This window comes from Pseudophryne corroboree, chromosome 11, assembly GCF_028390025.1.
Source record: "Pseudophryne corroboree isolate aPseCor3 chromosome 11, aPseCor3.hap2, whole genome shotgun sequence".
NCBI classification, from domain to species: domain Eukaryota; kingdom Metazoa; phylum Chordata; class Amphibia; order Anura; family Myobatrachidae; genus Pseudophryne; species Pseudophryne corroboree.
Genome location: NC_086454.1, coordinates 97,783,848 through 97,796,812, shown reverse-complemented (window position 1 = coordinate 97,796,812; position 12,965 = coordinate 97,783,848). Strand labels below are relative to the sequence as shown.

At 45.3% G+C, this 12,965-nt stretch overlaps 1 protein-coding gene and 1 long non-coding RNA gene across 2 annotated transcripts in view; one reads left to right on the top strand and one right to left on the bottom strand.

Moving 5' to 3' along the window:
• The window catches only part of LOC134968975 (uncharacterized), an 84,944-nt gene that overhangs the window by 13,981 nt on the left and 57,998 nt on the right, over positions 1-12,965 (bottom strand). The gene's annotated exons all lie outside the window — the stretch shown is intronic.
• The window catches only part of CSTPP1 (centriolar satellite-associated tubulin polyglutamylase complex regulator 1), a 354,572-nt gene that overhangs the window by 316,869 nt on the left and 24,738 nt on the right, over positions 1-12,965 (top strand). The window contains exons 5-6 of the mRNA XM_063944654.1: positions 5,339-5,424; positions 6,586-6,781. Of these exons, the coding sequence (XP_063800724.1) occupies positions 5,339-5,424; positions 6,586-6,781 (282 nt within the window). The remainder of the gene's footprint in view (positions 1-5,338; positions 5,425-6,585; positions 6,782-12,965) is intronic.

Sequence of the window (12,965 nt, the reverse complement as noted above, 5' to 3'; positions counted from 1 at the left end):
ACCTATTGTTCATCTACTTTTTGCAACATCTCAAACTTCTCTAATTCTGATGTACTGCTTTCTGATCACAATGTCTGCATCCTATAATTCCTGTTACTGTACATCTCCTCCACCAAAATCAATATGCACACAGTAAAACATTAATGGCCCTGATTCCATCCACTTCTCCACCTCTCTCGAAACCTGTCCTCGCTTCCAAGTCTTCCATATACTGCCGTTATTCATTTATCTCTGTACAACAGCATACTTTCCAATACCGTTGATATAGAAGCCAAAACTACAGTTTCAACCCTAACCCTGGCATTTCTTACAGCCTCGCTACCTCCAAAGTACTCCTCTCTCCTACTGTAACTGTCAATGGAAGAAATCCTACTCCGACATCAACCACATCTATTAATTTTATCTTCCTACTACACTGCCCCCTCTCTCAACAAAAAACTTCAAACATACTTCAAACCTCTTATCTCAACCCTCTTTAATCCTATATTCAGTTGACTAGTGTTAACTCGCTGCCACCTTCTTCACCTCCACTCCCTGTACCATAATGCTTGCTGGAAACTAGCAAACCCCTTCAACCCCTATACCTCTCCACTGATGCTTTTCCCTCCTCCTTCAGACATGTTCCTGTCTTCTGTTGTCTCAAGACCTAATTTCTTGATCCTACTTCCCTTTGCCTCATTTCTCTGTTGCATTTGATTCCAAACGTCTTGAATGACTGCCTTGGCCCACTTACTCTTCATCCACTCTTTCATCTACTCTCTGTATTCTATTTTCATCCCTCTTCATCCCACTGTAACTGACCTCAATAAAGTAACCAGTGATCTACCATTAGGAAATAAAAGGTTTGCTTCTCCATTCTCAAATTCTTCAGCCTCTCAATCTAGGTCCCTCCTGTCCTGTTCTTGGCTCTCTGCACTTCTCTAACCACACCTCCTCTCTGGGGGGAACTTGGACACTCCATTGCACTCTCCTAATACCTTGATGAGAGATGACACCCAAATCTACCTCTCCTCCTTTCTTATCCAGCATGTCTAACTGCCTCCCTGCCATCTCCATTTGGATGTCCCACTACCACTTTAAACTAAACATGTTTAAATTTGAACTCCTTCTTCCAGTATCATTATACCCCCCCCCCCCCCCCATTATATCACGTTTAACATCTCACTTTCCTTTGTGACCAAGAATGCTGTATTTATGTCATCATTGACTCCTCATACACTTCGAGTCCCTTCCGCAGTCCTTCCATATTTACCATCACATAATGTTGAAATTTCTTCCTTTTCTCAATCAAGAAGTAACACAAACTGTGGTCACTCACTCTTTGGGCCTAATTCAGACCTGGTCGCAGCAGGAACATTTTTCTCTAATGGGCAAAACCGTGCTGCACTGCAGGTGGTCAGATGTAACATGCGCAGAGAGAGTTAGAGTTGGGTGGGGGGTGTTCAAACTAAAATATAAATTGCAGTGTAAAAATAAGCAGCCAGTATTTACTCTGCACAGAAACAAAATAACCCACCCAAATCTAATTCTCTCTGCACATGCTATCATACCTCCCAACATCTATCTTATCGAAATAGGGACCGGCCTTTGGAAAGGGGCGTGGCTTCACGGCAATGCTGCGACTGCATGCCGCGCCTCCCCATTTTCGTCACTGAGGGAGCATACCCAGCGCTCTGTGAGCTGCTGCCATGCCCTCTCTCCCTTTGTCTCCTGTAAATAAACGCTGAAGTGCTCAGTGTCTATTCACTGCTGCTCTACTAAGCAGAGAAGCGCGTGACAGAGCCGCTCAACTGCCCCCTTACCCAAAGCCCCCCACCCACCCCCACTCGACCGCGGCAACTACAGCCCCGCGGGTGAGACAATGGGACAGTCCCAAAACAACAGTACTGTCCCGTGAAAATCGGGACAGTTGGGAGGTATGTGTTATATCTGCCCGACCTGCATTGCACATGGTTTTGCCCATTAGAGAAAGATTTTGCTGCTGCGATAAGGTCTGAATTAGGCACTTTATCTCCTTCTTGGTCTACTGTAAGCGTCTCCTTGCTGGCCTTTCCGCCTCTCCCCTATTCAGTCCATGCAGACTGCAGCGGCTAGGTGTATCTGTCTCTCCGGCAGTTCCTCATATGCACCAGTTCTTTGTAAATCCCATCACTGGCTTCCCATTTCTTGAGCTTTCACTTCAGACTGTTTACCCTCACCTGCAAGGCCCTCACCAATGCTTCCCTAATATGCATCTTTGACCTCTAGCTCTATCTCAGCTCCAGCTCTCTACCTCTGACTTACTCCTCTCCTTTCATTTCCTCCTCAAACTTCAGGTATTAAGACCTCTCCTGCACTGCTCCCCACTTATAGAACTCCCTACCTTGCCCAACCACACTCTCCCCAAATTTCAAGCACTCCCTTGAAATCAGATTTTTCTTTCTTGTCTACGCTACACCACTTTTTCACTGACTACCTTCACAAGTGTTCCACCCTCCTGTTCAGACACTGATTACATCCACATCATACAATTCTACTATACTGCCCTCTCTTTTGACAAAATCTTCCAGTCTACCCTGTCCGACAACCCCCATGGCCTCTTCACAAATGTCAGCTTGTTTCTCTGCCGCCTGCTCTCTTTTTCATTACGGTTTGTGACTGAGATCCTCACTCTCCTCTCCCTCAGTCTTCCCCTTGATGCTGTTATTTCCCTTTACATCCACTCCCTTTCCCCAAATACCTGCCAGGCAGTAGCTCACCTATTAAATCTGTCCCTCTTCAACGCTCACTGTTTTCTCCGTCCACAGCCGCAACTGTCATTATTAGTACTCCGCACTTACACCTGACCCATGTTTCCCATTCACTATCACTAACAGGCTTCCCTACCTATGCTGTACATGCGACTCAGCATAGCAGAAATATACAGTAGCTGCACACCCATGACAGTCCCATGCCACAGTTCTCTTGCTTGTGATTTGCAGTGTTGCCATCCTGAAATGCCCATTTCATGAATAGAGAGATTCAGCCAAAATCCGGGCAACTCAGAATCAGACAGAGATGCACAAATGCATAAATTCCCTTCTGCGCATGTACCATTTGCTACAACTCATTGTTTATGTCCGTCTCATAATCAGGCCTGGAATGTGCACTTGTTTTGTGTTCTTGTTGTGTCATTGCCCCTGCCGAACTCAGAGATGTATTTGTACTACATATCTTATTATTAGGCTTAATATGTACTCATGTATTTGTGTGTTAATTATCCGACGCTATGGAATTTGTGGCACCATACAAGTAGTCAGTGATGATGATAAATAGTAGCACCCATTAATCTACCTGCAACAGAGACAGCGATTTTGAATGCTGATTCAATATTCACGAGACCGCATCGGTTCACTAGTAATGTGTACTAAGCCTAGGAGAGAGATAACGTGGATGGAGATAAAGTACCAGCCAATCAGCCATGTTACCGGCTGTGGGGCAGATGCTTTAAGCCTGAAGAAGTGATAAGTGGAAGGTGATAATGCACCAGCCAATCAGCTCCTAGCTGTCATTTTTAAAACCTGTAATGATTGGCTGGTGCGTTATCACCTTCTACTTATTACTACTTCTACTTATTACTGCTTTATCATTTCTCCAGGCTTAATACATCTGCATATACAAGAAATTGGCGCTCCACAATGCACACACACCTACTGAGACTCAGATGGCCGCTCACCAGTTGTGGGCGGGCAGCCTTTCATTTCCCTTCTGATGAAACGGCCAGTGCTACAGGCCGAGAAACGCGTTAAGGCACCCCAGTGAAGGATCTAGTCTGACTGCGATATTTCCCTGATACCCTTGAGTTGTGTGGACCGATTAGAGCTCAGCCGCAATACACGGACATTCTTCCAGCGGCGTGACACTCTGTACTCTGATTGCATCGAGCCGCCGCACACACCCGGCTCAGTACAGCGCTCAGAACGAAGAAGCGTTCTTCCATCGGATGACACACCATAGGAGGAATTGGGTTTTCCACACTATTTCCATCTAAAAATGTGGTATTAGCACAGTGCCGGTGTCCGCATTTCCATCATTGGGATACTGCTTGCCCGTCCCAACAGAGCCGTTTCCAACACTTCATGCGGCTTGCATGTGCTTAAGGAGAGGTGAGACTTTAATTTGCAACAGTGATTCATATTAGAGGTACCTCTTATAAGTCTCCACTCACATAATATGTTTATCCGTGGACGCACGGTTGAAAAATCACCAAGCATCATTGCACCTTTTCATTAAGGTTCACAAAGACTTTTTCCATCTGATGTCTCTTCAGGTGCTATATTGCTGTCAAATTTATTATCATATATTTGTGATTTTTTATTTATTCATTAATGGGTCATTTTATGTATGGACATTTTCATCTTTATTTTTATTAATGTGTTTAATGAAACACTGTTTTTATCCGTCTTAATAATAAATTTACTCTTTAGACTCATTCAGCGCTCCCATTTCTTTCCATTATCGTATCTTTAATACATCTGCTCCTGTGTCTGAAAAATGACAGGAGCTGATTGGTTGGAACTTTATCTCTCTCTACTTTTTCAGTCCTCAAGACTTAGCACATATACTCCGCACAGAATTCAAATGCGGCAATCTAATGTATGTATTTACAGTCATTCTGTGGCGTCCTAATGTTGGTGAAATCGGTTACCATCCTGGACTGTGTTAGGTACAGCACGGGTACATTTTAAATGATGTTGTTGTCTTTGTTGACGAAGTATTGTTTCTAGTGTATGATGCTTTAAGAATCCCATTTGCATGGTCTGTCTTCCTACTGTGGGTCTTATTTAGAGTCGCACGCTGCTGCAAACGCATTCGCACCTTTTGCCGTAGTCATGTTTGCAACTTTATGCTAATGGTTGTATCAGCCCTATCCTTGGGGTACAGCCGCACTTCTGACTGTGCCAGGGCTGGGACGTCCCTTTTGTGCTTGCGTAGACCCTACCATCAAGCGCGCCATCAATACAGATGCAGATTCTCGTATCAGAGTGTGACCTCCAATATAAGCAGCAAAGTGTCTGCAACATGCCCGCAGCGCTCCTATAACACATCTATGAGGTGGTACAGTTCTGTGTGTCTGAGTAGCCACCACCCAGTCACTTGACAGGAGCACTCAATACATTTCCAATATGTTTTTGACTCATCCATGAGATACATGGACTGTGCGGCTTTATAGCAGTTTAGATGCAGACGCAGTTGAAAGCGTCAACCCTGTGCACAGATATCTGCATTGCACATGATTCGGAATGAGCCCCTTTATCTCTACTAGCTTGGAATAGTAATCCCAGTGTCTGCTTTCAGTCTTTGTTTCCTCTTTCGGCAGGATTGTTCTGATGGACGATGCAATGGACTGTCTGATGTCGTTCTCCGATTTCCTATATGCCTTCCAGATCCAGTTTTATTACTCTGGTGAGTATCCAACCACTTACACAGGACCAGTCGGCAGCACTGTGACAGCTCTGCTCCTGTATCTGCCCTCTGTGAGTTGGTGTCTGCATAATGTCACTAGTCCTTTGCAGGATGTCTGGTCTCATTAAAGCATTAGGTAGGGGAAGCAGTTCATTGCCTATAGTCATTATACAAATTGTGCAGACTGGGGTTATATGTGATGGACATGTGAAGTCACGCCATGCCATTGTACAGATTGGGGTTATACGTGATGGACATGTGAAGTCACGCTATGTCATTGTACATATTGGGTTTATACGTGATGGAAATGTGAAGTCACGCCATGTCATTGTACAGATTGGGGTTATACGTGATGGACATGTGAAGTCACGCTATGTCATTGTACATATTGGGTTTATACGTGATGGAAATGTGAAGTCACGCCATGTCATTGTACAGATTGGGGTTATACGTGATGGACATGTGAAGTTACGCCATGTCATTGTTAGAGATGAGCGGATTTGGTTTTACTCGGTTTTACTCGGTTCTCAAAACGACATCTTATTGGCTCACGGATGTCACGTGTTTTGGATAGCCAATAAGATGCCGTTTTGAGAACCGAGTAAAACCGAATCAGCTCATCTCTAGTCATTGTACAGATTGGGGTTATATGTGATGGACATGTGAAGTAACGCCATTTCATTGTACAGATTGGGGTTATATGTGTTGGACATGTGAAGTCACGCCATGTCATAGTACAGATTGGGGTTATATGTGATGATGACATGGCGTGACTTGTAGTCACGCCATGTCATTGTACAGATTGGGGTTATATGTGATGGACATGTGAAGTCACGCCATGTCATTGTACAGATTGGGGTTATACGTGATGGACATGTGAAGTCACGCCATGTCATTGTACAGATTGGGGTTACATGTGATGGACATGTGAAGTCACGCCATGTCATTGTACAGATTGGGGTTATATGTGATGGACATGTGAAGGCACGCCATGTCATAGTACAGATTGGGGTTATAATTGATGGACATGTGAAGTCACGCCATGTCATTGTACAGATTGGGGTTATACGTGATGGACATGTGAAGTCACGCCATGTCATTGTACAGATTGGGGTTATACGTGATGGACATGTGAAGTCACGCCATGTCTTATATTTGCAGAGTTTTTGGACAGTGCTGCTGCTATTTATCAGGACCTGCTGACCGGAAAGACCTTAAACACTGTCATAGTCCCTACGTCACGGTCTGCAACGTCACGCCAGCGGCAGCCTTACACTGAGAGCGCATCTCTGGACGGAGTAGAAGCTGCGCAGTTTTACCAGTGCTTGGAGAACCTGTGTGAACGAGACAGACACAGGTATGTCTGAGCTTACTACGCAGTTGGATAATTGTGATCTTTGCTTTTCATTTCACAGGTTTTTCTGTTTCTACCTATAGAAAAATATAAAACTGTTATAATACTGATAAATCCGACACACTCAATCCATCATACACATGGTAATAGAAACCATTTGCATGTCCATTAAGGCCAACAGGTTTATTGAATAATCAAGATATATGCACAGTAGAGATAATTAGGCCAAAGTATGGACACTTCATTATGCAGACTCAATTCAGATGAGTGTATTTATTGATAGGGCAGTAATCAACCTCTGTCATTCACCTTTGCGCAGTGGAGAGTTTCCATGTAACAACCATGGCTATTCATTAAAAAACCCTCAGATGCATACAGTAGGCCTTCATTGCATGTTTGGAAATAAAATGAGGATCTTCACCAGTACTCATGAGGCAGCCGCAAACACGGCCGCACCACTCCTGTACGTCCATTTGTGGCAGCAGCTGTCCTCACTATCAGCCCATCCTTGGTGCATAAGCTCCGCCTGAAATTGAACATCTACACGTACACTTACCATAGCAAAGCCCGCAGTTCCGGCTACACCCCCCCTCATTACACTTTGCCTAAGTACGATAGCCCAATTGATGCAGTTGCACCCACTCAATTGCGGCCGAGATCCGTACGACTCGGAATCTCCCACAGTTTCATGTACTTGTCATGGGAAATGAAATATAAGAACATGACACGGTTCCAAATACTTATCCAAGCATTGTATAAATGTGGTTATATTTGGAGAATGAGAATAATAAAACGAAACAACAAAAAATTATTGTGAGAGTAAATGGCTTTGGCGTTTTACACCGTCTTCGCCTATTAAACACATTTTGCAACCAGTGAGCTGCAGGGGCTTATGGGAAAGAGATGTTAAACAAGCATACCATTTTGTGCCATGGTTTCATTGCAGGGCTGGTGCTTGGACACGTCGACCCTAGTCATTTCCCATTTGTAAACAAGGAGAAAGCAAGTCCTTCCACACAGAGATCTACTGCAGTGTTCAGTCAAAGTGCTTGTTATAACCCTTTGTAAAATAAGCTACATACAGATAGAGCACAGCTTAGTTACACTCACTTGCGGAAGCCTTGGATCATGGCTACTCTAATCCCAGCCACTAGAGTAACTCTGAGAGCAGTGTTTAGATTTTGGGGCCACAATTAGCACACGTAGTGCAATCATAATCTGCTCCTCGTGCGGTCACCACTGTTTCTTTACATGCTTCCATACGGTGAATGGCTGTCATCACTTTGATTGGTGGAAAGCTCCAGCCATCGACTGTACCAATTGCCATGCTGACAGCCATTCACTGTCTGGCTACAGGATAGGAGTCGTGTAGAAGGGCTGCCTGGCCTCTCTGATGAAAATGTGTGAAATTTTCAATCAGAGCAGTTGGGCAGCATCCACTATCTGCTTCCATTCTCAAATGGCCGTAGAATCAATGGACCTTGGGCAGCCTATGTACCTTATGCCTCATATAGAATGAGCAATGCCCTCTTTTTACATAGATCGCAAATCCTAAGTGCTCAATACTGGACTTAGTGAGGGGATAGGGACTTGGTTGAAGCATGAGCAATGCCCTCTTTTTACATAGATCGCAAATCCTAAGTGCTCAATATTGGACTTAGTGAAGGGATAGGGACTTGGTTGAAGCATGAGAAGTTGTCCTTGGGTCTAGGGTGAATGAGACCTAAGGATGCTGATATTTATAGTGTTGAGATAGAGAGCACTGGAAGATGAGTAGCCTAATAGCCACATGATTTCCTCTACGGGGTCACATGCAACCTCCCCGACCTCAGTCCTCCTCCTGTTGATTATTTGACAATAGAGAGTTCTCAGTGCAGTCACATGGTCTATGTCGCAGGTATGTCTATGGTTGACAAGCATGTTGTGGGTTACCCTGGTGTTTGTGCTGTGTAACAACGCCTTGCTTCTGTTCTGGTGCATCAGGAGTCTGAGGGCCTTAAATTGTTTTACGTCACTTGATTACAGAGTTATATGGATATAGAGAATGAATGATAGGACAGGAGTGGCATATAATAAGTCTAGAGACACAATAAGAGGATTTTTGGTTACTTACCGCTGAATCCTTTTCTCTGAGTCATGCTGGGGGACAGTGGATAATGGGATTGCTGGTGTGCAGTAGGAGGAGGCACATTACAACTATGCCTTTAAGCCTAAGCGCCTCTCCTCAGCAACTCACAACAGGTCAGTGTAACTTTAAAAGAAACCAGTAAGGAGAAGCCGTATCGCAGTGAATCTGTTGTAACAACAATAAAATATAACCCATAGGGTAAAGATAGACAAGAACATAACACCATGCAACAGAGCATGTGGGAGGGAACGCAGTGTTCCCCAACATGACACATAGACAAGGATTCAACGGTAAGTAACCAGAAATCCTTTTCTCATACGTCACTTCAGAACTGGACAAAAGGACGTTCAACAGCTGCCCCCAGGTGAGGGAACGCTCAGGCTGCCTGACCGGAGAACTGTGTGCCCAAAGTGGCCATCACCAGAGGTAAAAGCATGAAAACTGTAACAATTATCAAAATTGTGGCCAGAGGACCAAGTCGCAGTCCTGCTCAGAAGAAGCCCCATGCCGCATCGCCCAGGAGGTTGCCACCGCCCTAGTAGAATGTACCAACACGCTGTCTGAAGTCGGCCTCCCCGCACAAGACTAGGCCCAAGAGATGACGGGGCGGATCCAACATGAAATGGTTTGCTTTGAAGCAAGCCAACCACATTTTTTAGGGTCATAAAACACCATAAGTAAAATCAGTGCGGCGGAAGTCCTGTCCAAATAGATCATCAAGGCCCGGACGACATCTAACAGAGCCAGATCGTCCCAGTACCAAGAAATCGCAGACGGAGGAAACACTGGAAAGACGATGTCCTGGTTCAAGTGGAAACCTGAAACAACCTTCGGCTAGAAAGTAGGGAATGTCTGGAGAACTGCCCTATCATCATGGAATATAAGAAAGGGCAGCCTGCAAGACAAAGCACCCAACTCACAGACACACTGAGCTGAGGCAATGGCCATGTGAAAACCAGTTTCCAAGTAACAAATTTAAAGTCCGCCAAATCCAAAGGCTCAACGGGAGCCTGCTTGAGAGCCAAGAGGACAAGGTTCAAATACCATTGAGCCACCAACGAAGAATATGGAGGCTGAACCCACAACAGACCCTGTAAAAAGGTCTGAACCTCAAGACGCCGCTGGAAATAAATAAACTGACAAAGCTGAAACTTGCTCCTTCAAGGAACGCAGCCATAAATAAGTGTCCAAGCCCCTGAGGGAAAGTGAAAACAAATTAAAAAAAATGACAAAAAAAAACAAATCTAACTAAGAAGCAGGGCTACAACAGCAGTCCCAATAAACATGTCTACTCAAGGGGGCACTAAAACCACACTGGCCTGTTGGGAGTTGCTGAGGGGAGGAGTTAGACTTAAAGGCATAGTTTTAATTTAAGTGCTAGCTCCTTTGTCCCTTTGTCCACTCTCCACCATCAGTGACATAAGAGAAATATATACATTTACAGTGATTGTAGAAGATGGCCTTCTTTGATGCCTCTGTGATTGATACACTACTTCTCTTTTGTTGGGGGACTACAGTAGACTCTGTTCTGCAATACAATCTTCTGTCAGCATAGAACATTCTTCCTATGGGTGTGTTCCGCTTAGCTGAGTAAATACCTGGGTCACATAACACTGGCCTCCCTTAGGTGCTCTTTGTAAACCCTGCACCTGGGAGGGGTGGGGTGAGACCAGGGAGCAGAAAGGGGGCCTATTTCTAGGGCACGGAATAATATTATTGTTTATTTCTAAGAGGTCTCAGGGTTTTCTGCAAACTTCAAACCACTTGTAGCCACTTACCGGATCAGTGTTTGAGAATGGAGCCCGGGGGAGAGTGCTGTCCGTGTGTAGCCAGGACAATGACTTTTCTTGTTATGCAATGTTTACGGCAGGTATGAAGTGTGGTAATAATTGGAAAGAAAAAGAGATTATTTGTTTGAGCCGTAAGTGCTTAAATTATTACAGTCATGACAAACCTGAAGAACAAGAAGGGGATCAGCTGAGCTTGTGAGGCTCCTTATTCTTCTATGGGCAGTTCCATCATTTTTTGCCATTACAGCCTCATATTAGTCACTGACTTTCTGTAGAACAAATCTACATTCCCTCTTTAGATCAGGCTGCGTTATATGTAAAGCTTAATAAACATTTTCCTATATGGCAACATTTTAATTGGCGTGCACCTTCATTGATCTGTACCGTAATATACTGGGAAGTAGAAGTAGTCAGGGCTGCCATCAGAAATGGTGGGGCCAGTACAAATAATGGATTAGGCCCCTGACCTAACCTCTGCAAGTCTTCATTTAACTGCTAGGCATTAGAGCAACTGCGGTGGAAGGGGGCACTTGTTACCCAGATTATGTGGAGTCAGGCCCTCTTCTCCACCTGGGACCAAATGTAACAAAAACATAACAGTGTAATCACTGTGGTCCCCAAAGGCAATCTAGAAGTATTATACGGAAACAGAGATTCTCCTTATGTGCACTATACTCTACATCAGGCATGTCCAAACTGCGGCCCTCCAGCTGTTGAGAAACTACACATCCCAGCATGCCCTGACACAGGTTTAGCATTCTCTGACAGCAAAACTGTGTCAGGGCATGCTGGGATATGTAGTTTCACAACAGCTGGAGGGCCGCAGTTTGGATATGCCTGCTCTACATATATTCACTGGCTTCTGGATTCAATAGCTGTTTAACTCGACTCCTAGATTAGTGATTCCATTAATCTGAAACTTATCAAGAGGACACACGAGATATGAGATTTGCTCCATCCACACAATGTCTGAGTGGATCAAGAGCCCACCGGGAATGCAGTGGCAGGGGCCCAGGCTTAAGGGGGTGTATGGCCAACCACCACAGATGGACTGAACCAACCATTTGGGGGAACATGGTCAACCTGTAAAGAAAAGGGTCACTTTATAAAGGAGGAGCGTTTGGTGTGTCTGGACGGCCCACTTTGTTTGGTAGGAGGGCATAGAAACAAAAGAAGTACCCAAGTTCATTCATGGTCCACCATGGCTCCACCAAAGTTACTGACCCTTTAGCAGAGAAACAATGTACTGTATAATCTGAGTGCACTATCTTGGACCTGGCTCTCAGATGAGGGGATGGGACCCTAAGGCAGTGGAGCCCACTGGAGATTTCCCTTGTACACTTGTCGGGACACACAAAGAAGACCAAATAAATGAAGATAGGATAGGAAAGAGAAATGAAGGTCAACATATCTATATATGCAAAAAGTCCTGGCATTTGCGACATTTACAGGAAGAATACTACTAATGATTTTATGGACCAGACTGTAGAAAAATAAAATTCCACAGTTTACATAAACAAAATTTCTCAAATAAGTAAAGAAAAGAGAAAAGCATATATTAGTGTATCCAAACTCCGGTCCTCAGGGACCCCTATCTGTGCTTTAGGTTCCAGGTCTCCTCCCTATCACAAGTTACCTAATTACTGTGGCTCCACCTGGGGATCTTGTAAAACATGTCAGCCAATAATGGGGGTCATTCCGAGTTGATCGTATCCCTGCAAACTTTTGCAAGGCTACGATCATAGACATGCGGGGGGACGCCCAGCACAGGGCTATCCCGCCCCGCAAGTCAGTGCCGCCTCCCCCTTCCCCCTCCCCCACAGAAGCGCAATAGCATTGCACAGCAGTGATGCTTTTGCACTTTAGGAGTAGCTCCCGGCCAGCGCAGCTTTAGCGTGCTGGCCGGGAGCTATTCGTCGCACCCAGCCCGCAGCGGCTGCGTGTGACGTCGCGCAACCGATGCGGCCCACACGGTCTGGCCACGCCTGCGTTGGCTGGACTGCGCCCACGAAATGGCGGCCAAGCGCCGCCGTTTCATCCCCCGCCCAGTGACCGCCTCTGCCTGTCAATCAGGCAGGGGCGATTGTACCGCAGCGGCGTCTGGCATGCGCCGGCGCACGCGCAGTTCTGACCCGATTGCACCGTTGCGATAAACTGCAGCGTGCGATTGGGTCAGAATGACCCCAATGACTGCACCTGTGCACCAAATGGGAGATCTGTAACGTGCACTGTTAGGGGTCCCTGAATTACCGGAGTTGGGAAACATTGG